Below are 26068 nucleotides of genomic sequence, written 5' to 3'. Positions count from 1 at the left end.
TTGATTAACATTCTTAGAAAAATAAAAAACTGTAAAGGGGTGTATCATTCGCAACATGATAAAATAACCGATTTTTTTTTTCGGAAAGTGAGCAACGTAAAATTAGAAAGCATGTATCATCTTTGTGACAACATATTATTTGGGCGGACGAGAATAATTTTATTATCCAAAGTAATGAATGTTTACTGTAACTGAAGAATATACAGGGTGTTTCCGAGGTGGTGTTACAGGGTTGGTGGCGAAGAGCACATGTGTCAATTTGAGATAAGGAACCATGTTCCGGAAATGACCGAGTCGAAATTTACAAGCAAAAATAATTGTGTGGAAATGGAATTGTAATTTGGCACCACGTGCCCTCTTTCCCTTAACCTTTGGAACAGTCGTGGAAAAATGGTATGGGCCGCATGTCTCCTACGTGGGTACTTGTCCCGATACAGTTTGTGAGCTTGTCTACTGTTCCCATTGGCTCATACGTATTCGAAAATCAGGTCTGCTTATTCCGCGCTTGTGTACCCCTCCATTTCACTAGGACTGATCGACTGGACACTACAACTTGTACACAGACGTGCATATCACGACCGACCATGTCCGTTACACATTACGCTATCTGCATTGCTTTAGTGCAGTTTCCTGTCCCCATCCCTCAGACAGCGCACTGAATGGAATACTGTAAGTAGACAAAGTAAACAACGTCAGATGAAAACAGTAAGTGTAAGATTTACAGATAAATACACATAAATAAGGTGTACAGAGGAATAAAATTATTTCATTTCCACACAACTATTTTTGCTTGTAACTTTCGATTCGGCTATTTCCGAACTAGGGTTCCTTATCTCAAATTGATACATGTGCTCTTCGCCACCATCTCTGAAAGTTTGTAATACCACCTCGGAAACACCCTGTATAGCTGCATCTCGTACGCATAGGCCTATTTAATTTCGAATTTATACCACATGCTGTGATCGGCAGTAAGTTATATTAGTTTTTGGTGTGTTTTTACTAACAATACTATTGCCAGAATTAGGATTAAGTAAAATTTGATACACTACACTAGCTCAGTTATTACAGCCTTGTACAATAACATTTTTGAGGCTCTGATTTTAAAGGAAGGTTTTCGATAACACTTGTACTGCGGTATATCTCGAAACAACGCAGGCTGAACTAATATTTTATTAGCCCACTCTATTTTCAAACGCTCTCCTGAATGCGCTTCTGCCTACACGTACATTGAACATCTGCTATTATGTAGGCCTACCATAAATTCACGTTCACATCGTGTGACCTGTTAGATATGATGCATACCGAGAGAAAACAAATAATGAATGAAATACAAATACAGTGCACCAATATGGTACATTTTAAAAATAGATAACGTGTTAACTCGTGTACGGTATATAAGAACAGTTTCCTGTTCTCAGCATTACTCTGAAGTCGGGAATTCGGTGCCATCACAAAGATCGTGAAGGATTCTCTACTCTAGAAGGTAAATATTAGCACAGAGTTTGGACATATTTTACGATGTTCATTAGCAGCCAAAAGCTATAAGGACCGAACTCTACTGAGGAATAGATTCTCATCCTAGTTGTCTCAAACGCATTCACCAGTCTGTGAGATCTTGAGTTCTAGTGAGAGAAAAAGGGGGTTCATTTATCACCATCATGGCCCGTACATTTTCTTTATTGAAGAAATAAAACGGTACGAAACGAGGGAAAAGATAAGTTTTTTTTTTTATTTTAGTAGGTTATTTTACGATGCTTTATCAACATCTTAGGTTATTTAGCGTCTGAATGAAATGAAGGTGATAATGCCGGTGAAATGAGTCCGGGATCCAGCACCGAAAGTTACCCAGCATTTGCGCATATTGGGTTGAGGGAAATCCCAGGAAAGAAGCTCAACAAGGTAACTTGCCCCAACCGGGAATCGAACCCGGGCCACCTGGTTTCGCGGCCAGAAGCGCTAAACGTTACTCCACAGATGCGGACGAAAAGGAAAGGTAAGATGAAATGGATGTATTATTGGAACGAACAGTTTACTGATGAGGAAAAAAGGATGACCCTGGGAACAACTTTCATCATGTGAACTTGTTGATCGTAAAAATTACACCAATTAACCATAGGAAGGGTAAATTCACGAAATGATGGATACACGGGTTTAAAAAATTTCAATCAGCCTAAATAAAATTTATAATGCACCAAAGTTAGTGTTGGTGCAGGCTTTCTTGAGGTACATCCGACTTCCTTTCCACTGTTCCATCAATTTTCCATCATCTCTGACTGTCAGAGCACCAGTAGAAAGTTTCCGAACTTGTCAGCCAATATCGTAATGTAATATTATTTTCTGAGACACAGTAGAGAATTCACACATGATCAATTGCTTGATCTAAAAATAAATTATAAGATAAATGCAATAAAATAGTCTAGAAACATTTAAAACTCTACTTTTAAAATGTAGCAGTTGTGTGGATCTACAATTGCTCTGAGGAGAAAACGTTTGGTCACTGCGTATCAAGTCGTAAATTTCTCCCGTGATATAACACGAATAATAATTCCACTCAAAATTGAAATACCGCATAGGCCTAAACTGAATTTTGTTTCTTAATTAAATAGTGCAATACAATTTAATACAAGATACAATAAATTTGTTTCACTTGTTGATAACTTTACCTCGCCTATTCTCTTGAAAAATATTTTGACTGTAAAACTGTCAAGATGAAAGATAAGGTATAATTCTAATTAGATCATTCAAATATTTAACTTGTAGTCTGCTTTTAAATTTATATCTTATCGAATTTGTCACACTAAATCCAGCAATCCAATTGCAACATCGCATACAGAATAAATAATACTCTACAAAAGCATCTCAACACACAAACAACACAAACAAACAAATTCAACCACACAAGCGTATACAAACTCAAATGCAACACTGCAACAACTTCTACATAGGACAGACAGGCAGATCATTTCAAACACGTTACAAAGAATTCATCACAGTTATAACAAAACTACAAAATACTTCCACATATGCAGAACATATCACAAATGCTAACCACACCTACAGAGACATAAACACAGACATGGAAATTCTATATATTCAACCAAAAAGCCACAAACTAAACACACTAGAACAATACGAAATATATAGACACACATAAACACATCCAAATGAAATTCTCAACACACAACTCAATTTCAGAATACAGACACTCTTTGACTCCATATTACATTACACTACAAACACACCCCCACAGGAAACACAAACAAAAGACGCCAAGACCAGCACCAACCAGTTCTGAAGAAGGCCCATAACAGGCTGAAACATGTTAACTAGGTACGGTAAAATTTAACACGAGAAAGACATATAATACATATTCCGAAGGACTAAATCCACATTCGTATTCAGCACTAGAAGTTCGAAATGTTCACTAGAACTTCAATAAGAAATTGGAGTTCTTCAAATTGTTCATTTCCCAACACGTAGTTTAACATATCGGTGCAAATTTAACTGAACCTTACTGAACTTGCAAATCAAGATTTCAGGTATAACTCCCTGTAAAGTTGATTTGAATAATTTCGAGAGAAAAATTGTTCCGGAGCCGGGTATCGAACCCGGGACCTTTGGTTTAATGTACCAACGCTCTACCACTGAGCTACCCGGGAACTCTAACCGACACCGATCCAATTTTTCCCTCTATATCCACAGACCTCAAAGTGGGCTGACAACCGTCAAGCAACCAACTTCGAGTGCACACTAACTCTGTGTGACCTAAATTGTGGTTTTCTGTTAACGAACAGTGACGTGTATTATGCAAATCAAGATTTCAGGTATAACTCCCTGTAAAGTTGATTTGAATAATTTCGAGAGAAAAATTGTTCCGGAGCCGGGTATCGAACCCGGGCCCTTTGGTTTAACGTACCAACGCTCTACCACTGAGCTACCCGGGAACTCTAACCGACACCGATCCAATTTTTCCCTCTATATCCACAGACCTCAAAGTGGGCTGACAACCGTCAAGCAACCAACTTCGAGTGCACACTAACTCCTTGTGACTTAAATTGTGGTTTTCTGTTAACGAACAGTGACGTGTATTATGCAAATCAAGATTTCAGGTATAACTCCCTGTAAAGTTGATTTGAATAATTTCGAGAGAAAAATTGTTCCGGAGCCGGGTATCGAACCCGGGACCTTCAGAACTGAACTTCTTCAGAAACGACGAATTTCAAATCACAGTATTGTTGCGACATGATGGTCTCAATGCGTTTATTAATTGTAATTATAGTTGATTCTTTTTAATTAGATTCTTTTAGCATCCTCTATTCAAATTTCCAACATAAACGCATTTGTCATAGATAAGGGAATCAATGGCGTACCATTTCCATAGCTTATTATAATGAATTTTATCATCGTAAGTGATTACACTACTTGGAATTAATAAAATAATATGTTTAGTACCGACGAAAAACTTTTCTTTTTTTTGGATAAAAGCAGATCTTTCACGGCATCTTTATTGCTTCAAAATACTTTTCGCCAAGATGTTGTGAGTCACCGGCGCGGCGTAGCTCTGTCGGCTAGGGCGCTTGCCTGCCGATCCGCAATTGCGTTTGGGCGAGGGTTCGATTCCCGCTTGGGCTGATTACCTAGTTGGGTTTTTCCGAGGTTTTCCCCAACCGTAAGGCAAATGTCAGGTAATCTATGGCGAATCCTCGGCCTCATCTCGCCAAATACCATCTTGCTATTACCAATCCCATCGACGCTAAATAACCTCATAGTTGATACAGCGTCGTTAAATAACCAAGTAAAAAAAATAGATATTATGTCTTTAAATTGCCTATTTTAACTTTTTCAACTTGGCAGCAAATTTCAAAACTAAATTAACAAACAAATTATCTACTAGCCAACCTAATGGGATCCTTCTTAGACGAACTCTGAGAAGTTACTGAAATATCGAAGTTTGATGAGGGTATTTAAAATGTTTAACATATGCCTAATTCAGCGTTTCTCAAACTATGTTCCGCGGACCACCTGTGGTCCTTCAAAAAAGACAGAAGAAAAAATAAAATTCAAACGAATTGCGTATCACACTATAGCCGAAAATTTCAGAGTTTGTAAATGACACATGGCAATCGCCTTTCACTTTTTCTCCCAGTACTGACATTTTATGAAATTTATTTACCCTATCCGTCTATCGACTTCCTACTGTACTCTCAGTAACAAAAGAGGGATTTAAAGCACTATGAACGTGGTGTTTCTCGCCATATTTTCCGCGCACATCTGGCGCCGTGTCTGTAATCCACCCGATCAAAGTATCGAACCTTTTCATGTATTTATGACTTTCTTAATAGTTTTGCCGACACCCAGTCTGCACATTGAAATGGTCACGCACTGTACGTCGTACACCAATAATAGAACATGCAAAATTGCATCTTTACTTGTTGAAAATTGGGCATGTTTCTGCATTAATTTTTTATTTCTGTTTTTCCAGATAACGATATAAGAAATTTTCTTTTATTAACATTAACTTAATTAGTTGATATTAATATGAAATTAACTGAATTAACCTAATTAATTTAAATTATTTCTACATTAAAATAAAAATAGGCCTATACTAGTATTAAAATATGCTACATAAATGATAAATTGGGTTTCGAAGAGAACAAGAGTAAGGTGGTCCGAGGAACTGTTCTGACTTAAAAAAGTGGTCTCCAATTCAAAAAAGTTTGAGAAACGCTGGCCTAATTCAAATTCCATTTTCATAAGACATAACCGTGTTTTTAATAGAGCATTTCAGCTTCGTGGCAAAAATTCTCTCAATGCGGAAGAATTTAAGTCCCTACGCGGCCGCGATCCTGATAATAAAAGTCACGTCTTAATTATTGCATAATATGTCACAGCTATTATTTGGCTTGGGAGTTACGTACAAGTGAATTAAACACTTTTCCTCTCAATATTCCTTTATTTCTGCACTTCAAATATGATCTAATAATGGATGAAATCGCACTGCCGCTAAGGCTTCATTATTTATTATCACCGGCAGAGTACGTCACACATTAATTTTTCCCTGTTTCAGACATGAACTTGCTTTCTCTCGGAGCAACGGCGTGCGCGCTCGTTGCTTTCTTGTGTCACGTCGTCACAAGCTAACACATCATCTGGCAGGACGAGTTTGACACTTTGGATCTGAGCAAATGGGATCATCTCGTTTCATCGTGGTCAGGTGGAAACGCCGAGTTCCAAATGTATAGAAACGACAGAAGGAACAGGTGAGTGAAACCTGTTTTGAGGGATATACAGTAGCTATCTGCAGGGCCGTGATAATAAAAGACGTCACAGAAACCTTCGAAACTCGAGGCTTTCCTTTGCTTTATTAATAATATTTCCATACTACGAGCTGACCAGTCAATATATTTCGCACAAATTATACTTCTATACATCCACGCTATCTAAGTCTCGACGCGGATCCAAATCCAGATGAGTCGAAGGTAGATGAAGTCGATGTTATAGTGTTATTGAAGTGTGAAGGGTTCGCTGGAAGTTCGACATATCTACATACCACACATTTTCACGAAGTGTTTCATTAAGAGACGTTGTAAGTTATTACATTTTATATAATTCATAACCTTCCATGGAACAAGTCAAATAACCTTGATAGTGACATCGATAATTACTAATATTATACGAACAAAATATGTAATAATAATAATAATAATAATAATAATAATAATAATAATAATAATAATAATAATAATAATAATAACTAAATATGTGCTGATTTAAGTGCAGTTTAGTGGGAGATAGAAAGTAAAAAAGCCATAAAATTATGTATTGGAGTAACTGGAAGGAGGTATAACATAGTCAATTTAGAATTATATGAAAAATATGCTCAGGAAACATACCACGAAATGGCGAAAAACTCTCCTGGAAAATACATATGCACTAAGAAAATATTGAATTTGAAATATATTTCGTATTATTTACACAGGTTTATCTGAAAATATATGTAGGCAGTTCTAAATAGGCCTACTCGTAAATATTTGAATACAAACATTTTTTATTCACAAAGCTGAACACCATTGTATATTGAATGCCGGTTGAAATAATACTCTCTTTGAAACGTATTAAGTAGTAGTAGTAGTAGTAGTAGTAGTAGTAGTAGTAGTAGTAGTAGTAGTAGTAATAATAATAATAATAATAATAATAATAATAATAATAATAATAATAATAATAATAATAATAATAATAATAAAATAAACTTTACAAGCGTAGATATAGGACTTCGGGGGATTGAGATGAGGCAGTTATAACCAGGCTTCGGCCTAGGCACACAGAGTAACCAGTATGAGGTTTGGAATACACGGAGTATAAATGACGTCATGACCCGTGTGCAATCACCCGTTTGCAACAGCACAGGTGGGTCCGTAATGTGCATTACCGTTGTGTGTATGCCTATTGCTGCTTGGCTACGGTACGTGTAACAGGCTGATTGAAGGTTACAACTCACGTTAATACTTTAATGGTAGACATTTATTGCCTACACTAGGATTGTACTGTACATACTGTATTTGTATAGGGTGAAATATATTTTGTGCCGTAAAATGACGGACTGTTTACAGTTGAGACACGAAGTAACGGCGCGCTCCATCACCCACTCCACTCGACGAACACAACACTATGTCCGTGCGTTCTAAACTTCATGCGTTCTGTGCCCAGGACCGAAGTCTGGTTATAACAGAAAACTAACTATAGTAAAATGTCAAAAGTAAACTTTTGAAACAGAAGATTTTATATTAATGATACAGCTATCGCTATTAATAGAAATTTGAGGAATTAGTCAAGTAGGGAAGGCAGTGAAATATCAGAAGCTTGCTCATATAATATAATAAATCGGCTGAATCACTGGCTAAGAAGAATCTGCCTACTGAAAGAAATAATGAACGGGAGGAAAATTCGGGGCAGAAGAAGATATCAGAATATAATTTAGACCACAGTAAATTATATGGATCGTATGTGGAGACTAAGAGAAAAGCGGAAAATAGGAAATATTGGAGAATGTTGGGTTTGCAGTGAAAGACTTGCCCTTGAATAGGAAACTATGAATGAAAATAAATGCTCATAAGATTGAAAACCTGTACCACTACAAAAGAGCGAATGTATATCGACAGTCATTCTTACCATCCAACTGTAAGGATGGAAACATACAAAAATCAACCTTCTGAGGTACATCAGAAAAAATGCGATATACAATATACAACTCCACTATACCATACTATAAGGAAAAATATAATTTAATTTCGATCAAATTTATTGGATTAGTGTTTGGGGCTAGAGGAACCATCACAAAAAGATTCGTGCATTTTTGCAAGCAGTTTGGTATAGGACAAACTCTTGTTACTGAAGGTATCTCTGTTTGCAGTGAACAGATGTATAAAAATTCTAAAAAATCATCTCTATCACCATTAAATCGAGAAAAATTCGTTCCGGCACCGGGAATCGAACCCGGGACCTCTCAGCTCTGCGCGCTGAGGGCTCTTTCCAAGTGAGCTATGCCGGGACAGCCCGGCAGAGCTGAGAGTTCCCGGTTTCGATTCCCGGTGCCGGAACGAATTTTTCTCGATTTAATGGTGATAATACACATTGACTACTTCATAGTAGTCTTGTTAATATTCAATGAGGATGGCGAGACCTCATATAATGAATATTTGAAATCATTTCTACTCTTAAATAGACTTATGGCGACCTGCTCACTTAAGTCGGGTCCTGCAACCAACGCTGAATAGATGACTGCAATCACCTGATAACAAATAGATACTAAGAAGATTTGATGTTTCTTCTGGAATTAATGATGATTTGTTTAATCGTTTTTTAATTATTTATAATTGTGTAATTTCTTTTTCTTTTCCTTCTGCATTGTTTTCTTTTTTTACATTATAATTATTTACCTTCATTTATTTATTTAAAAAAATACAATTTTATGATAAGCTTTGTCTTGTAGGCAGCCTCTACTTGGAGAAAGCTTAATAAATAAAAGTTTATTCAAACTATATCATAGTCTGATCATAAAGCTTCTACACTCAAAATACAACTAATGGTTTTTCATGTAAAAGTCTCATAGCTTACATTTTACTTCTCTTAGATTAATTAGTTGGTAGCATAAATTAAGGACTTTCTGGACCCTGTTAGCCTAAGGACGTAGAGAAATCCAGTTCTGAGATGAGAGTATCTCCAAGGTGGATTTGTTAAATTATCACTTATCAGCAATAATAGCGTATACTCATATATCGGTTGGACTTAGAAGGTTCAATTTAGGCAGTGAGAAACGGTTGTTATATTTTTACTTTGGACTTCTCTTTGGTGGCCGGGTAGCTCAGTTGGTAGAGCAGCTGGCTACGGACTGGAAGGTCCGGGGTTCGATCCCAGGTGGTGACAGGGCTTTTTCTCGTTGCCAAACTTTCAGAACGGCCCCAAGGTTCACTCAGCCTTCTATAAAATTGAGTACCGGGTCTTTCCCGTGGGTAAAAGGCGGTCAGAGCGTGGTGCTGACCACACCACCTCATTCTAGTGCCAAGGTCATGGAAAGCATGGGGCTCTACCTCCATGCCCCCCAAGTGCCTTCATGGCATGTTACGGGGATACCTTTACCTTTACCTTCTCTTTAGGGGCCGGGACTTTTTGCATGACAGTGAAGTACAGCATGGGCCTCGCAACCCTACTTCCTTTCCGAAGAAAGTGTACTCGCAAATCTTGTATCTATTTACTACATGGTAACCACTCGAGAACAAAAGTCTCTAAGCTTTTTTTTTTAATTCTGTGATTACCAGCCATGATAATGATATATTCATTTTTCTTCATACTAACTTTACTTGCTTTACAATAGCTTCATCAGAAATTCAAAAATTTTCCACATAAGTAATATATAGCCTAGTAATAATGCAGTAATATAAAGTAAGTTATAGCCTATATGTTGCGATACTACTGTATATATAAATAATTGTAAATAAACGCTTGTTCCAGTTACGTGAGAGATGGAATCCTGTATGTGAGACCCACTTTAACTGCAGATGAGTATGGAGAGAGTTTCCTCTACAACGGTAGTCTCTCATATCCGGACTGTAATAAGGAACCTTGCGTATCGTAAGTAAAATTGAAACTATTACATGCCTTTATTTGAGGAACTTGGTATCAAAGTTGGACAACTCCACTTTTGCTTCTTTTATAGGAGAGGCGAAAAACTAGATCCTTAGACATCAGTGTCACCGTTATACGTACATTTTTTAAAAACATTCTCATGGGTCATAGAAGTATTTTTCAGACTCAAAATGTGATTAAAATTAATATTCAGGTCGAAATTTAAGTTTAAAACGTAGAGTTGTCCATCTCTGAAACTAAGACACGGAGTTGTCTGTTTTTGAAACCAAATGAAGCCATATTTAAAGTGAAAGTGCCCACTTTTGAATCTAAGTCTCTTCTAACTCGGTTTGAAAGCAAATTTTCGTAAAACAGTGCTTATTCAACCATAAAGCGATTATATAAACAATCAGCCATGATGGATTCGCGATGCGTGGTGGGAAAAGGTGGTACAAATGTGGGCTTCTCTTTGGCTACTGAAGGAATTGTCCTAATTTGAAACCAAGCCACAGTGGAGTTGTCTACATTTTGATCCCAAAGTGCACAATTACGTGCTATTTTCACTCTCTTCTGTCCTTTTTTTAACCTAAACAGTTCCAGAATCGCATTCAGCATACAAACTTCTATGAGAAACAATCAATATCTCGAAATCGCAAAAAATGGAGCTGTCTAACTTTGATACTATGCTGATCATTTAAAATGCAGTGATTTTCACGTACAAATTGGCCAGTCACTCGGCGTAACTAGCTGTGGCAGCCTGAGTTCTTACTCCCGAGCAGTCGCATAAAATATCTACGCAACTGAAACCTCTAACTGTGTAATGAATCTCACAATTTACTGTTACAATTACAATGAAAATCTAAGCAACTAAAACCACTAACTTTGTAATGGATCTCACAATTTACAGTTATAATTACATTGAAAATCTACGTAACTGAAACCCTAACTTTGTAATTAATCTCACAATTTACAGTTACAATTACAATGCAAATAAGCGCGTACCTCATCACAGGAGATGTTGGAAATATTCTCCTCCTGCATTCACACACCTCTGGTAACTTTTAAGGAAATTTTCTTTCAAAGACATTAGTTCAGCTTCCGAAATGGAGTTAATTTCTCTCCTGACTGTCTTTCACTTCTTCTAATGTGTGGGGGTTTGACCTACATATACGCCTACCTTATTTTTCACATTCCACATAAATAAAAATCACATGTCAGATCCGGGGACCGTGCGGGCCATAACCCTATCTTAAACAAATTCCTCAATATCGGTCAGTCTTTCGAAGAATGCCATTCCTATAATGTTTTGCATTTACAGTGTTTGAAAAGAAAAATATTGCCCTTATTATCCGTAAAACGTTACCATGCACCACACACCGACTTTCTCGCCATGTAATAGCATTTGATGCACTACATCGGCTTTTTCCGAGCTCCAATATCGATTATTCTGCATCGAAACATGGCTGTGTAAATGGAACCATGCTTCGTCAGGAATATTATTAAATTTGGATCGATTTCCCCATCATTAACATCCCTCAAAATCAAGTTTCAGAAAATATGTACCCGACTCTCGTTATCACTTAGAGTAATTCGTGGACAACAGTGATCTTGTATGGTTTCAATTTTAAAAGTTTGGTAGCTCGTCATGCTGAGGTAATTGAAATTGTAGTTTCCTGTGCAAGTCGTCGCAGAGATTTTTGAGGGGGATGTTCTAATTGTTCTCCAACTTCTCCAACTTTCTCCTCAATAAGCACATGCTGCTTTACCATTAGCTTCTTATCGAGAATCGAACCCGTTTCTCTAAATTTATTTACAAGTTTTCGTACGGCTTCTCTGCTTGGAGGACGCACACTTGGGAATTCTGCTAAAGATCGCAGTCTAAATTGCCTGCAAGATGATGTAAAAAAATACGAATCATACATAAAAAATCCGTTGTTGTAATGTGTACTTGTCTCGTGGCATTATTAAAATGCAACATCCAAAACACTTGTAACATGTAAACACTCAATTAGTCACTTCTGAACTTGACACAAGCTTCGCTGAGACTGAGGAACGAAAAACATAAGCTACAGTAAGGTCGCCGAGCTGTAAGACAAATCACCACTCTGCCGTGGCGCCTCGACCGGTCGATCAGCCAACTCGTACGTGAAAGGCACTGTAGTATTTTTTCGCTTAAATAAGAATTCAAACTAATATTTTCCATAGAACACTTTTATTCTGCATTACAAGCCATTGAGAAATTTTGTTGCTGAATATTCTTATCCAGATGTTTTCGCCAAGTACATCGGTTTCTACTCAATTCATTCCTCCATGTTCATTCATTATCACCGTCCCCAGGAGCGTAAGAAAACTCGACAAGCCCGAAACATTAATCCCACTGATTCATGCAGCTTCATATCTCATGGCTGAAAATGCCAAAAATTGTATTGAAGATGTGCTTAGCCAGATTCAAAACTAATATTGTCCATTCTTTCCTCATATGCTTAAGATAACACAGAAGACACTCTAAAAATGGAGATATACACAGTTCCCCTACTCCTCTGCCAGGACTCAAATTAAAATCCTTTGGATACGTTAATTCTAACTCAAGGCAAAAAATTTCCATTAGAAAATGTTTCAAGTGTCCGGTCTTTTTACACAATACACTTAATTTACAAATAATTAAGAACAATTGATTAGAAATATTAATCGGAATATTTTTATTGTTCTATATTTTATTCAAAGTTAACATTTTGTTTGAATCAGATCCTCCGGGGCAGATATTGTACAACCTGTCCTGTCCGCCAGAATGATCAGCACTTTCGGATTCAAATATGGACGAGCTGAAATAAGGGCTCAGATGCCTATAGGACATTGGTTGTGGCCAGGTAAGTTCAGATTTTTCTTTCCATTTTTACTTTTGTTGTTGTTATTATTATTATTATTATTATTATTATTATTATTATTATTATCATCATCATCATCATCATCATTATTATTACTACTGTTAATTCCCTCAATAATTGAGCTATTTGACTCGTTATGTCTTCACTCGTGTGAAGATTTTGAACTGGAAATTTACTGGTAGTAGAACTCCCTGACCGTGTAGTCATCATGGTGCATTTTCTTGAGTAAAATAAGCATTCAATACTCGGTAAATTATAAACTGTCGTAATTCTAAATAAATAATAAAAACCAAAATAAGTAACCTTAACACTATTTCCCAATTACATCTCACTTATTATCTCCAGCCATCTGGATGCTGCCAAAGGCCAGCGTTTATGGTGAATGGCCTCGATCTGGGGAGGTTGACATTATCGAAACTAGGGGAAATGAAAACTATTTCGATCAAGGTGGCGTGAATCAAGGAATTGACAGGATGTCTTCGACGATGCACTGGGGACCCGACTATTTGCATAACTGGTACTGGAAGACACATTGGGAGCAGTGAGTACTTCTTCTCTTTTATGGAAAAATATTAGAATTATAATTAGTAATGTTTGGATTCGTATGAAATGCTAGTGTATATTTAAATCTTTCGTTTCTAGAAAGGAATATAGGAAACATGTTTGTCTTTTATTTTTTGTCACTGTTTCGTTCGAAAATTTTTAACTTTTTCGTGTCTTTAAGGTTGTAAAGACGAATAAATTCTTCACAATACAACATTCGCAAAGACGTAGTACATTCGACGTGTTAAAATAAATCTTTGATACGTCATGCAAGCTACAATTTTGGGTCCGAAAACAGTTGTGTGCATGTTTATCTGTCCTCTGCCAGTGTAGTCTTGCTGTCATATTTGAAGACCTGGTTTTAATTTGGTTCTTCGTGATGTAACTGACGCGGTATGTCCATCTGGCTTAAAAGAAACAAACAAAAACAGGTATCGTCTTAGTCAATACCACAATCCAGATATTAAAAGCTTTTCAGAAAGAGGATATGTTGCAATGATTTTTGTAAGGGACGTATGTATACATATATGTTGAGGTTTTCATAACGAAACCTGAATCAGTATTTCAATTATGTATGTTAACTTATGAGAACTTTGTCCATTACTTGTATAGTACCTATGTAAAGCATTAAAGTGAATGAATTACTAACTGTTGCACCCGGACGTTTCAGAAGTCTCGCGGGAACAGGCCGCAACTATGCCGATGACTTCCGTCTATACGGAGTAGAGTGGACCGACCAGTACATGCGCTTCACTCTAGACAATGTGGAATATGGGAGGATCGATGCTCCTGCAGATGGATTCTGGTACTTCGGAGAATATGACAAAAATCCTGGAGGTGATAACATCTGGCAAAATGGGAACAACATGGCCCCATTTGACCAAGAGGTGAATGCATTTACATTAAGCTGTGCTTGACGTAGGTGCACCGTTAGTCGAACAGCTAGGGCTACATCATATTTTATTCAAAATCAATGAATATCACCCAAAGTATGACCAAATTGAATTATAATATATGGTGCAACAATTACACGATATATTAAGTAAACATCATTTATAGTACTTGCAACCATTACCACGCTTCGGTGGCGCTGAGGTAATAGTTCAATACAAAGTGGCAAATTCCATCAAAGGAAGGGCGTTGCAAACTCGTATTCTCAGCAAAATTTGTGAAGTATGAGTTCGTTAGGCCTATATGAAAATACTCTTTATCACACAGAAGATGGCTTTCTTGGGGTAACGTGTTGAAAAGAGTTTTTACACTTAATAGCAGAACTTTTAATATATCTGACTTTTAATATAAAAGACGACAATGGGAATATATGCAAACCTATTTTTCAATTAAAGAATGTAGTCGCAAAACTCACTCAGTCCATTTGGCCATTTTTATCATTTCTACATGCATCATTCTTTTCTAAATTTCTTTATTCTATTTTAAGCTTCTTTTCTTCCAAAACAACACCAATCCTTGTCTAAAAGATTGTGTTATTGTGTATATCACTTGAAAACAACCTCAGTCCGTAGACCGGTTGGTAAAAAACTTTTAGCCCAGTCTTTTCATAAAAATGGACTGAACGCGTTTTGAATAATAGTTTGCAAGGCCAAGATATTAACATTATTACAGCCAGGGCATTTGAGAAACATATATTGGATTCATTCCAGTGTATTAAAGAGCTCATGGAAAATTTCGCTACATATGATAGGGAAATACTGTGTTGCGGACATGCAACCAAGTTTTCACAATTTTAATCAACAACTTTTGGAGTACATTCCGGAAGAAACTAAAAACAATTACAACTATCACAAAAATTATGAATACGTTTTTAGGCTGTTGCTTTCAAGTGGTTGAAATTCCAGAAACTAAGAAGGAAAATCTCATTTAAATATGTACCTAGAAATGGAATGTTTAAATTATATTTTTTTTCGCAGAGCATAACCAATTTTGGATCAAAAGAATGCAAGAATACCTCGAGCTTGCAAAAATAAGCAATGCTTAAATTTTTAAATATTTGTAACCTTGTATTTATGCAAAATGATTTTCTCGTCTATGTTCACCATCAAAATAAAAGTGAGAAATTTCATTGAACTTTAAAATTATATCACCGTGTGTGTATGAAATGCTGAGTCCAGATTTAAGAAGCTACTTTCAGGAAAAAACAGGCAAATTAATCGCATTAATTATTTTTTACTTTATTACTTATTTACTTACAAATGGCTTTTAAGGAACCCGGATGTTCATTGCTGTCCTCACATAAGCCCGTCATCGGTCTCTATCCTGTGCAAGATTAATCCAGTCTCCATCATCATATCCCACCTCCCTCAAATCCATTTCAATGTTATCCTCTCATCTATGTCTTAGTCTTCCCAAAGGTCTTTCTTCCAACTAGCACTCTATGTGCATTTCTGGATTCGTCCATACGTTCTACATGCTCTGCCTATCTCAAACGTCTGGATTTAATGTTCCTAATTATTTCAGATGAAGAATACAATGCGTGCAGTTCTGTGCTATGTAACTTTCTCCATTTTCCAACTACTGATTTTTTTTATTCTTATGTTCAATATTGTTTATGTTTCTAAATATAAAATAAATGTTAATAAGGAACATCTTGACTGATTTTGTAAATTATCTCGCGATTCAATTCCTTCGCGACCCACACTTTGGGAACCGCTGCCATATAGTAACGTGAGTACCCAGAGTCGCATAAAGGCAAATAATGGTTTGTTTTCTGCTTGCTGTGCTTAATTATAATTATTACATACAGTATATCAATATCATAACTGTTTATATGTCTTTTTCAAGTTTACCTTCATCTTCAACGTGGCTGTTGGAGGCTACTTCTTTCCTGACGAATGGAATCCACATCCATGGAGTTGGTTCTCCGGACACACTATGAGGGACTTCTGGGAAGGCCGCAGTGAATGGCTGCCGACTTGGAATGGCGAACAAGCTGCCATGAAAGTAGATTATATCAGAGTTTACGCTTTAGATTAAATGTATTGTATACTTGATCTAAATAAAGTACGAGACATTCTCTGCTGATATTTTTCGATTTATTATTGCACTGAAATGTTAATAGTATTACTCGACCAAGACCAGTGGAGTCCTGCAGCCCGGAGACGTAGCGCTACTGCTCCTGCGTTCGTAATACCGCATCTCGATAGTTCACATTACGTCCGCGGCTCCACTCGCCTTGGTCTAGTAATACTTATTTAGATATTATATATTATATAAACAAATTTGAATGATCTCTAATATTGCCTAGATGAATTTATTTATTATCTAGAGCTTTTGATTGTATCTTCAAAGACGGTTCTGTACCAGAATAATGGAATATAGCACAAGTGTGCTCTATAGGCTATATAAAAAAGTGAGAAAGAGCTAAAAAAAATAGCAGGACATACGTATAAAATAGTAGTGGAAACACTAATGTTAGGAGCTCAACATTGGTTCAGTAAAGGGAAATTATGTTCGGATTGTATTTTCACTATTAGACAATTAATTTAAAAACGATGACGTTTAATTTGCCTAGTTATTTCAATTTTATAGACTATGAAAGGCTTTCAATAGAGTTGTTCGTAATATATTATGGAAAATTATGAAAAAACCGTGAAATCCCATCTCGGTTAATTAGTGCTATAGAGAGCCTGTGCAAAAACAATAGGCTACTAAACGTGAAATGATAGAAATCAATCACGGATTTAGACAACGGTGTTCTATTTCCTATAGGCCTACTATTTTTTTTAATTCGGTTATTTTACGACGCTGTATCAACATCTAAGGTTATTTAGCGTCGAATGATATGAAGGTGATAATGCCGGTGAAGTGAATCCGGGGTCCAACACCGAAAGTTACCTAGCATTTGCTCGTATTGGGTTGAGGGAAAACCCCGGAAAAACCTCAACCACATAACTTGTCCCGACCGGGAATCGAACCCGGGCCACCTGGTTTCGCGGCCAGACGCGCTGACCGTTACTCCACAGGTGTGGGTTACTATTTTTAAAATAGACCTATATCTGGAAAGTGCTTTTGCTAAAAGAGAAATAAGGAAATTAAAGCGTAATAGTTGGGATAATTGTATAAGCAATATTGAACATAATTATCATGGTTTGCAAGATACAATATTTAAGATTTTAAAATACTTAAAATCGTCTGGAAGAGTAGTCGCTTTAATTAACAATATAGAAGAAAACGAATGGTTAAGATATTATAAGAAACTATGGACAAATACAGCTGAAATAGAGGTTAATCATACTCTAAATACTCTAGCAATAATTGATAATATTGAAATGAAAGAATTACAAAGCGCACTTAAAAACTCGATTGAACTCAGTATTAAATAAATGTCGATAAAATGATTTCTTCACAGGCTGTTCATTAGGATAATGTTCAATATTAACCAGTCACTATAAAGATCGTACAGTTTTGAAACATTAAACTCTGCTGTCAAATGCTTCGTATTGGGACTCTTTGCTCTACTGTTATGACTTTGGCATAGCAGATAAACTGTTGACGTGTTCTATTACTTTTGCCCTTATAGATTCAGGTAATTTCCTTGCGTTTTTTCTGTTGTCCACGCTGGTCTCCATCTAAACATCTGTTGCTCTCATCTCATCCCGAACAGTACGTAACCTTCTTTCAGTTAAACCATGCATGTTCCTAAAAGCGACAGCACAAACACTAAGAAATACCTTGGAAGAGCACCTTGTATTCCACAGTTCGCAACCTACGAGAAGGCTTGTTCTTAACACGTATTCTTTTTACAACCACGCTTGTCATTAAGTTGTTTAAATAAATATTTTGCATTTCATAATCCCCAGTTTTCCAGAATTCACTAAATATAGATTCTATTTTATCCCGTCCTACTCTTATCAAAGCAACCACATCTACATGGAGCCCCTATTGTTCTTGCCTTCATAACTTTCTTTATCTTTTCACTTACTTATTTTTTCTCCTAGATTTTGCATCTTTTTGCTTACACTTGCTTCCACTTTGATTCCTGCATTGAGCGCTTCATAGGAAGAGATGGTGCACCACTTGTTTCACTCATTATTTAGCACTATTAAAAACGCAACTTTAAGAAACTAAACACCCTAAACACAGTACGTCTATATCAGGCCTGCACAAGGTTTGCGCTCTCCGAGTCGGCTCACAGCTCGTCAGCGGAATGCAGATATTGGCTGCGCTCTGTATAAGGGTGGACTGGAAGAAGGGGTGATCTCGTACAAAATGTACAAAAAAGGAAGTATTAGGACGAGTGTTCATAAAATGAATCTATTAAAGTTGATTATAGAAAACATTTGCCCACAAATATAAATGTTGAGCCAAACATAGCAATCATTTTCACAGCCAGCCTGTGTAGTCGTGGATATTATTGCTGAGGTTTAGTCTTGTAAATCTTAACCAGGTTAGTAGTAGTATTCAAACGATCCTTAACCCTTAGGTCACATTGAAGATCAATAAGTTCAAGCTATAAATCGTGTGACACTGTTTCAACTGGTGTTGAAGGAATTTATTAAGATATCTTTAAACTTCTTTCCAATTAAGACAAGATCTTGGAACCTGGAAATAAATTCATGTTGAATTTCAATTAATATTTGCACATAATCCTTTGACATGGCTTCATCACGAGCAGTTTCTACCGTTGGAAAGTGATCCATATTTCCTTCCCGAAACTGACTTACGAAAAGTGTAAGTTTACGACTGAAATCCCGTCATTTATTCAACATATCAACAATGAGCTGGCCTTTTCCCTGGAGAGAGATATTTAAATTGTTGGAGATTAATATATTCTAACGTACCCTACCTCATGTAATAATACAACTTTCAACTCTTGAACGTTTTTACTGCGATCTTCACCAACAAAACCATAGTAACTGTATGTGTGGACTAGTAATGACACATTATATTATGTTTTCCTCTTTCTTTCAAACTTTAGTGGCAGATAAGGCACTGAGTATTGACTCCAGCTGCTGTGAAAAAATAAGCATTATCCCATGCAATATTGAAAGAATTTGCCTGATGATCATTTTCCAGTCTTTTAGATTCCTCCATTATGTAGCCGTAGATAGGCAAAGTGAAATAGCTACTGATAATACACACTACACAAGATAGCTGCGTGGACTATCCTCTACCTAAGTCATTCCGACGTTCCTTTCCGGCGAGCTGTCCGAAGGAGCGTCGTTTGTGCAGGCCTGAACTATATACCTCTCAGTTGGAAGAGCGCTGGTACGTTCAACCAGAGGTCCCGGGACAATTTTTCCCTTGAAATTATTCAAATCTGCTTTACAGGGAGCTTCACCTGAAAGACTAGATTTGTATATACCTCTCAGTAAGAGAACTAAAGAGGACTGAAAGAAACCTTACTGTTACAAGATTGAGTTGAGGAGTAATTGATTCTGGTAAGAATAAACTTCACGTTTAATTCTGCTTATTGAGAAAGAGACGATAAATTGGTCTCATGAGGGATGACAGATTAGGGAATCTTCCAAACATCACGTTTCTAGTTTCCTTGTGGACAATGAATCAGTGGACAATGGGCCTACTGGAAACAATAAACATCACGTTTGCAATGCCTGTTGAGCAAGGGCTACATTAAATACATAAAAACATTAAAATAGATACTATAACTGGGTTGGGATTAATATTGTCAAACCTTACAGAAATAAACAATTCACAGCAAGAACAGGATGAAAAAATGTAATGGTCGATACAATATGCATGATATAAATGTGAAGCATATATTTAATTACTGGTATGAGTTTGTAAAATATACGAGCATTTTATAATAGCTAGTGTTTCATTATTTTAAACACAATGCGTATTAAAGATGAGCCGATTTAAATGCTTCATTCTGTGGTAGAACAGCGGATTTTAAGGTGCATGCTGGCGCATACGCCATTGCTATTCTTATACGTCTACCTCATTCCAAAGAATTTTGTAAGGACCACATACCATGTATTTGAATAGCATTTTCAGCCACTTACAAGAAGTATGAACCAGTAATTCTTCCTGTGATGATAGAGGACAGTGTAAGGAATATATTGTGAAAAAAGAAAAGAAATTCATACAGTTGGTGCATACGTCATTGCTATTCTAAATGCCTCATATAGGCTTAAATATTGCATTAAGAGCAGTACCTGTGTTACAATTGTATCGGTGTTTTAAGTTAAAATTATACATCAAAGATTATCGTAATATACGCTTAAACATTGCATTAAGAGCGGTACCTGTGTTACAGTTATACCGGTGTTTTAGCTTAAAATTATACATCAGAGATTATCGTAATATACGCTTAAACATTGCATTAAGAGCGATACCTGTGTTACAGTTATACCGGTGTCTTAGGTTAAAATTATACATCAGAGATTATCGTAATATACGCTTAAACATTGCATTAAGAGCGGTACCTGTGTTACAGTTATACCGGTGTCTTAGGTTAAAATTATACATCAGAGATTATCGTAATATACGCTTAAACATTGCATTAAGAGCGGTATCTGTGTTACAGTTGTACCGGTGATTAAAGTTAAAATTATACATCAAAGATGATCGTAATATACCCTTAAACATTGCATTAAGAGCGGTACCTGTGTTACAGTTGTACCGGTGATTAAAGTTAAAATTATACATCAAAGATTATCGTAATATACCCTTAAACATTGCATTAAGAGCGGTACCTGTGTTACAGTTATACCGGTGATTAAAGTTAAAATTATACATCAAAGATGATCGTAATATACCCTTAAACATTGCATTAAGAGCGGTACCTGTGTTACAGTTGTACCGGTGATTAAAGTTAAAATTATACATCAAAGATTATCGTAATATACCCTTAAACATTGCATTAAGAGCGGTACCTGTGTTACAGTTATACCGGTGATTAAAGTTAAAATTATACATCAAAGATGATCGTAATATACCCTTAAACATTGCATTTAGAGCGGTACCTGTGTTATAGTCATACCGGTGATTAAAGTTAAAATTATACATCAAAGATGATCGTAATATACCCTTAAACATTGCATTTAGAGCGGTACCTGTGTTACAGTTGTACCGGTGATTAAAGTTAAAATTATACATCAAAGATGATCGTAATATGCCCTTAAACATTGCATTAAGAGCGGTACCTGTGTTACAGTTATACCGGTGATTAAAGTTAAAATTATACATCAAAGATGATCGTAATATACCCTTAAACATTGCATTTAGAGCGGTACCTGTGTTACAGTTGTACCGTTGATTAAAGTTAAAATTATATATCAAAGATGATCGTAATATACCCTTAAACATTGCATTAAGAGCAGTACCTGTGTTACAGTTATACCGGTGATTAAAGTTAAAATTATGCATCAAAGATTATCGTAATATACCCTTAAACATTGCATTAAGAGCGGTACCTGTGTTACAGTTATACCGGTGATTAAAGTTAAAATTATACATCAAAGATGATCGTAATATACCCTTAAACATTGCATTTAGAGCGGTACCTGTGTTACAGTTATACCGGTGATTAAAGTTAAAATTATACATCAAAGATGATCGTAATATACCCTTAAACATTGCATTAAGAGCGGTACCTGTGTTACAGTTATACCGGTGATTAAAGTTAAAATTATACATCAAAGATGATCGTAATATACCCTTAAACATTGCATTTAGAGCGGTACCTGTGTTACAGTTGTACCGGTGATTAAAGTTAAAATTATACATCAAAGATGATCGTAATATACCCTTAAACATTGCATTTAGAGCGGTACATGTGTTACAGTTGTACCGGTGATTAAAGTTAAAATTATACATCAAAGATTATCGTAATATACCCTTAAACATTGCATTTAGAGCGGTACCTGTGTTACAGTTGTACCGGTGATTAAAGTTAAAATTATACATCAAAGATTATCGTAATATACCCTTAAACATTGCATTTAGAGCGGTACCTGTGTTACATTTGTACCGGTGATTAAAGTTAAAATTATACATCAAAGATGATCGTAATATACCCTTAAACATTGCATTTAGAGCGGTACCTGTGTTACAGTTCTACCGGTGATTAAAGTTAAAATTATACATCAAAGATGATCGTAATATACCCTTAAACATTGTATTTAGAGCGGTACCTGTGTTACAGTTATACCGGTGATTAAAGTTAAAATTATACATCAAAGATGATCGTAATATACCCTTAAACATTGCATTTAGAGCGGTACCTGTGTTACAGTTGTACCGGTGATTAAAGTTAAAATTATACATCAAAGATGATCGTAATATACCCTTAAACATTGCATTTAGAGCGGTACCTGTGTTACAGTTGTACCGGTGATTAAAGTTAAAATTATACATCAAAGATTATCGTAATATACCCTTAAACATTGCATTTAGAGCGGTACCTGTGTTACAGTTGTACCGGTGATTAAAGTTAAAATTATACATCAAAGATGATCGTAATATACCCTTAAACATTGCATTTAGAGCGGTACCTGTGTTACAGTTGTACCGGTGATTAAAGTTAAAATTATACATCAAAGATGATCGTAATATACCCTTAAACATTGCATTTAGAGCGGTAACTGTGTTACAGTTATATATGTGTTTTAGGTTAAAATTATACATCAAAGATGATCGTAATATACTCTTAAACATTGCATTAAAAGCGGTACCTGTGTTACAGTTGTACCGGTGTTTTAAGTTAAAATTATACAACAAATATTATCGTAATATAGGCTTAAACATTGCATTAAGAGCGGTATCTATGAAACAGTAGGATTTTAAGTTAAAATTTGTATCAAAGATTATTGTAGCATGTTTAAACATTGCATTAAGGGCAGTATCTGTGAAGCAGTAACATTTTAAGTTAAAATTTAGATCAAACATAGGCTCAAACATGTAGTTGTAAGTAGTGCCTCTGATAGAGTAACTTTTTAAGTTAATATTTTACATAAACATTGTTGTAATATAGGCTTAAACTCTTCATTAAGAGTATTGCCTATGAAACAGTAACATTTGAATGTAAAAGTTTACAGCAAGACTATGACTTGTTCTTTTGTAATACACAACACTGCTCTATTCTTGAAATCATTTTTTTATGTGTGTGCTGTGGTTGTCCTTCATGCGGAAATAGTACAGCGCCATGTGCCAGTGCTCTTCGTCGTCATTAGGTCCATTGCACAAACTCCGTACTCACTGTACTTAAAAGAGTAGTGGCGAATATAATATATTCGTCGAAAATTTCGTCCTCTGACTTGCCTTCGTGGCGCAATCGGCTAGCGCGTTCGGCTGTTAACCGAAAGGTTGGTGGTTCAAGCCCACCCGAGGGCGAATGTTTTCAGTTTTTAGTATTAAGCAAATTACACCTGAATAAATTCTAAGGAAAATATATGAGAGCAATGATAATCGCACAAAATCAAAATAACATACAATGTTTAAATACATCATTACATAGAGTATTTATGCATTTTTTTTATTTTAAGCCAAGGCTGTCATCGTAGCCCAAACTGGGTAAAGTAATTAATTTTGACTCCTTTCTTGCAAAATTTATTTTTAATGCCAATATTTAGACAGATCAAAAGGTCATTTTAATGGAAGGAACAAGAAACAAGACACTAAACTTAATACTAAGTTGTTAAGAAAATTGAAAACATTATGTTAAATGATAAAATAAACGATCGCGGAAAACAAAGAACGAACGAAATGTGACATGAGACAGAGAATCTCAGTCAAGGGTGATTAAATGTTTATTTCTTCCTGAAAGTGTTCTCTTTTGTCTACAGCTATTGATATCTGTGCCCTTCCCGTTAAAGTATTAATTGCCCTCTTGTGTTATTTCATTCAAACATTCTTAAAGCAAATCATTTAAATATGTTGACATTATCCTATTGTTAAACCTAGAATCTTGTTGACAGTACCTTTTATTTCTATGCAATATTGTAAGATTTCGATATTTTTATAAGCCCGACAATAAACCCAGCTGTTTCTATTCGCAGTAACTTCAGATTATACATTCGAAATTTTCTCGAAACTCTTTGACATTACCAGTAATAATGTCACACTGAAGAGTGGCACGTTACTTGTTCATTTCTGTGACCTACGTTTCTTGCTAGTATTTTGTAACAAAACTCAGTTGTTACACATTCGTACTAGTTATAAGGGAATCATAGTTGAATTTTAATATTTAAATTTCTATATAGACAATATGATGACATCATTTTTACATACATAGCAATGAATCATACTGGAAAGCTGGAAAACAAAGTACTGTATTTATTAAGTTTTATGTTATTCTAATCGTAGGAATTCTTTTAGAATATGAAGTGGAGGACTTGTTTAAGTAAATTATAATTAGGTTCACAGAAAGTTACATTTGTTTCCTTCACAAAACCTGAACTTCCCACATATGAAGGAAAAGTGATTACTGTAACTGGACTTCGCGTACTTTTTGAAAATGTTTGTATGTGGAACACATGTTCGTTGAAATGATATTTTTACTGTAGTTTACAATAAAAAATCTGTTCACATTAGGAAAGAAAAATGTGGGACGAGCGAATAAAAGATTGCTTCAATAAATTTAGCATTTACAAGTTTAGGAGATCAATGTTTTGAAAATAAAAAGAAGACAGCTATGATAATAATAATAATAATAATAATAATAATGATAATAATAATAATGTAATATAAAAAGAAGGAATAAAATAAATTGGATCACTAATTCTAAATCTAATGCATTATTTATTTCTTCCAGTCACATCGTTTAGCCTTGACACTGTTTCAACACAAGCATGAATGTTAAATGTTATGTTTTTTTTAACGATGCTCGCAACAGCAGGGGTTATATCAGCGTCGCCGGAAGTGCCGGAATTTTGTCCCACAGGAGTTCTTTTACATGCCAGTAAATCTACTGACATGAGCCTGCCGCATTTAAGCACACTTAAATGCCATCGACCTGGCCTGGGATCGAACCCGCAACCTTGGGCATAGAAGGCCAGCGCTATACCAACTCACCAACCAGGTCGACCATAAGCATGAAAACTTTTATAATCGCTAGAATGTCCATTAAGGTACACATTTGAAAATGATGGATATTAAATCTTATTTTACATTACAAGCTACTCCTGGTCAGTTTTGTTATTATGCACAATTCACTAATCGTATTATTATAAAGTTAAGTTGCCTACGGGTATGATTTGTTCTTTTGGTGCAGGAGGTCTCGAGTTGAATTGTGCGTGAGTCCTACTTCTTTTTAAAATTCCAGTAACTTGTAGTTGAAGAAAGTGATCCCGAAACTCGCTCAGCCAATTTGGCCATTTTTATGATTTATACATACAGTATACATGATTTATTTACACTTATATCATTAAATTGTAAGATTCTTTTCCTCCGAAACAACGTCAATGCTTGTCTAAAAGTTCGTTTTATTGTGCATGTCACTTTAAAACCAGTTCAGTCCGTAGATCGGTGGATAAAAGAAAATCTTGGCAAGTTCTTTCATAAAAATGAACTAAATGCATTTTGGGACCACACTCTTC

At 35.8% G+C, this 26068-nt stretch overlaps 1 protein-coding gene and 2 non-coding genes across 3 annotated transcripts; 2 read left to right on the top strand and 1 right to left on the bottom strand.

Annotated features, from left to right (window-relative positions):
- Positions 1 to 1425: 1425 nt before the first annotated feature.
- LOC138709236 (beta-1,3-glucan-binding protein-like) lies at positions 1426 to 16591 on the top strand. Its single transcript, XM_069839868.1, has 7 exons — positions 1426 to 1483; positions 6068 to 6260; positions 10009 to 10128; positions 12868 to 12989; positions 13353 to 13548; positions 14221 to 14437; positions 16350 to 16591. The coding sequence occupies exons 2-7, from the start codon at positions 6235 to 6237 to the stop codon at positions 16539 to 16541; spliced, it is 873 nt and encodes a 290-aa protein (XP_069695969.1). The 5' UTR covers positions 1426 to 1483; positions 6068 to 6234; the 3' UTR covers positions 16542 to 16591.
- Positions 3588 to 3659, bottom strand: TRNAN-AUU (transfer RNA asparagine (anticodon AUU)). The gene has a single exon. It is a non-coding gene; the product is annotated as a tRNA-Asn (tRNA).
- A 7199-nt stretch (positions 16592 to 23790) lies between the features above and the next one.
- Positions 23791 to 23864, top strand: TRNAN-GUU (transfer RNA asparagine (anticodon GUU)). The gene has a single exon. It is a non-coding gene; the product is annotated as a tRNA-Asn (tRNA).
- Positions 23865 to 26068: the final 2204 nt, after the last annotated feature.

This window comes from Periplaneta americana, chromosome 1 (assembly GCF_040183065.1).
Source record: "Periplaneta americana isolate PAMFEO1 chromosome 1, P.americana_PAMFEO1_priV1, whole genome shotgun sequence".
In the NCBI taxonomy this organism is placed as follows: Eukaryota; Metazoa; Arthropoda; class Insecta; order Blattodea; family Blattidae; genus Periplaneta; species Periplaneta americana.
This window is presented reverse-complemented; position numbering and strand designations above follow the sequence as displayed.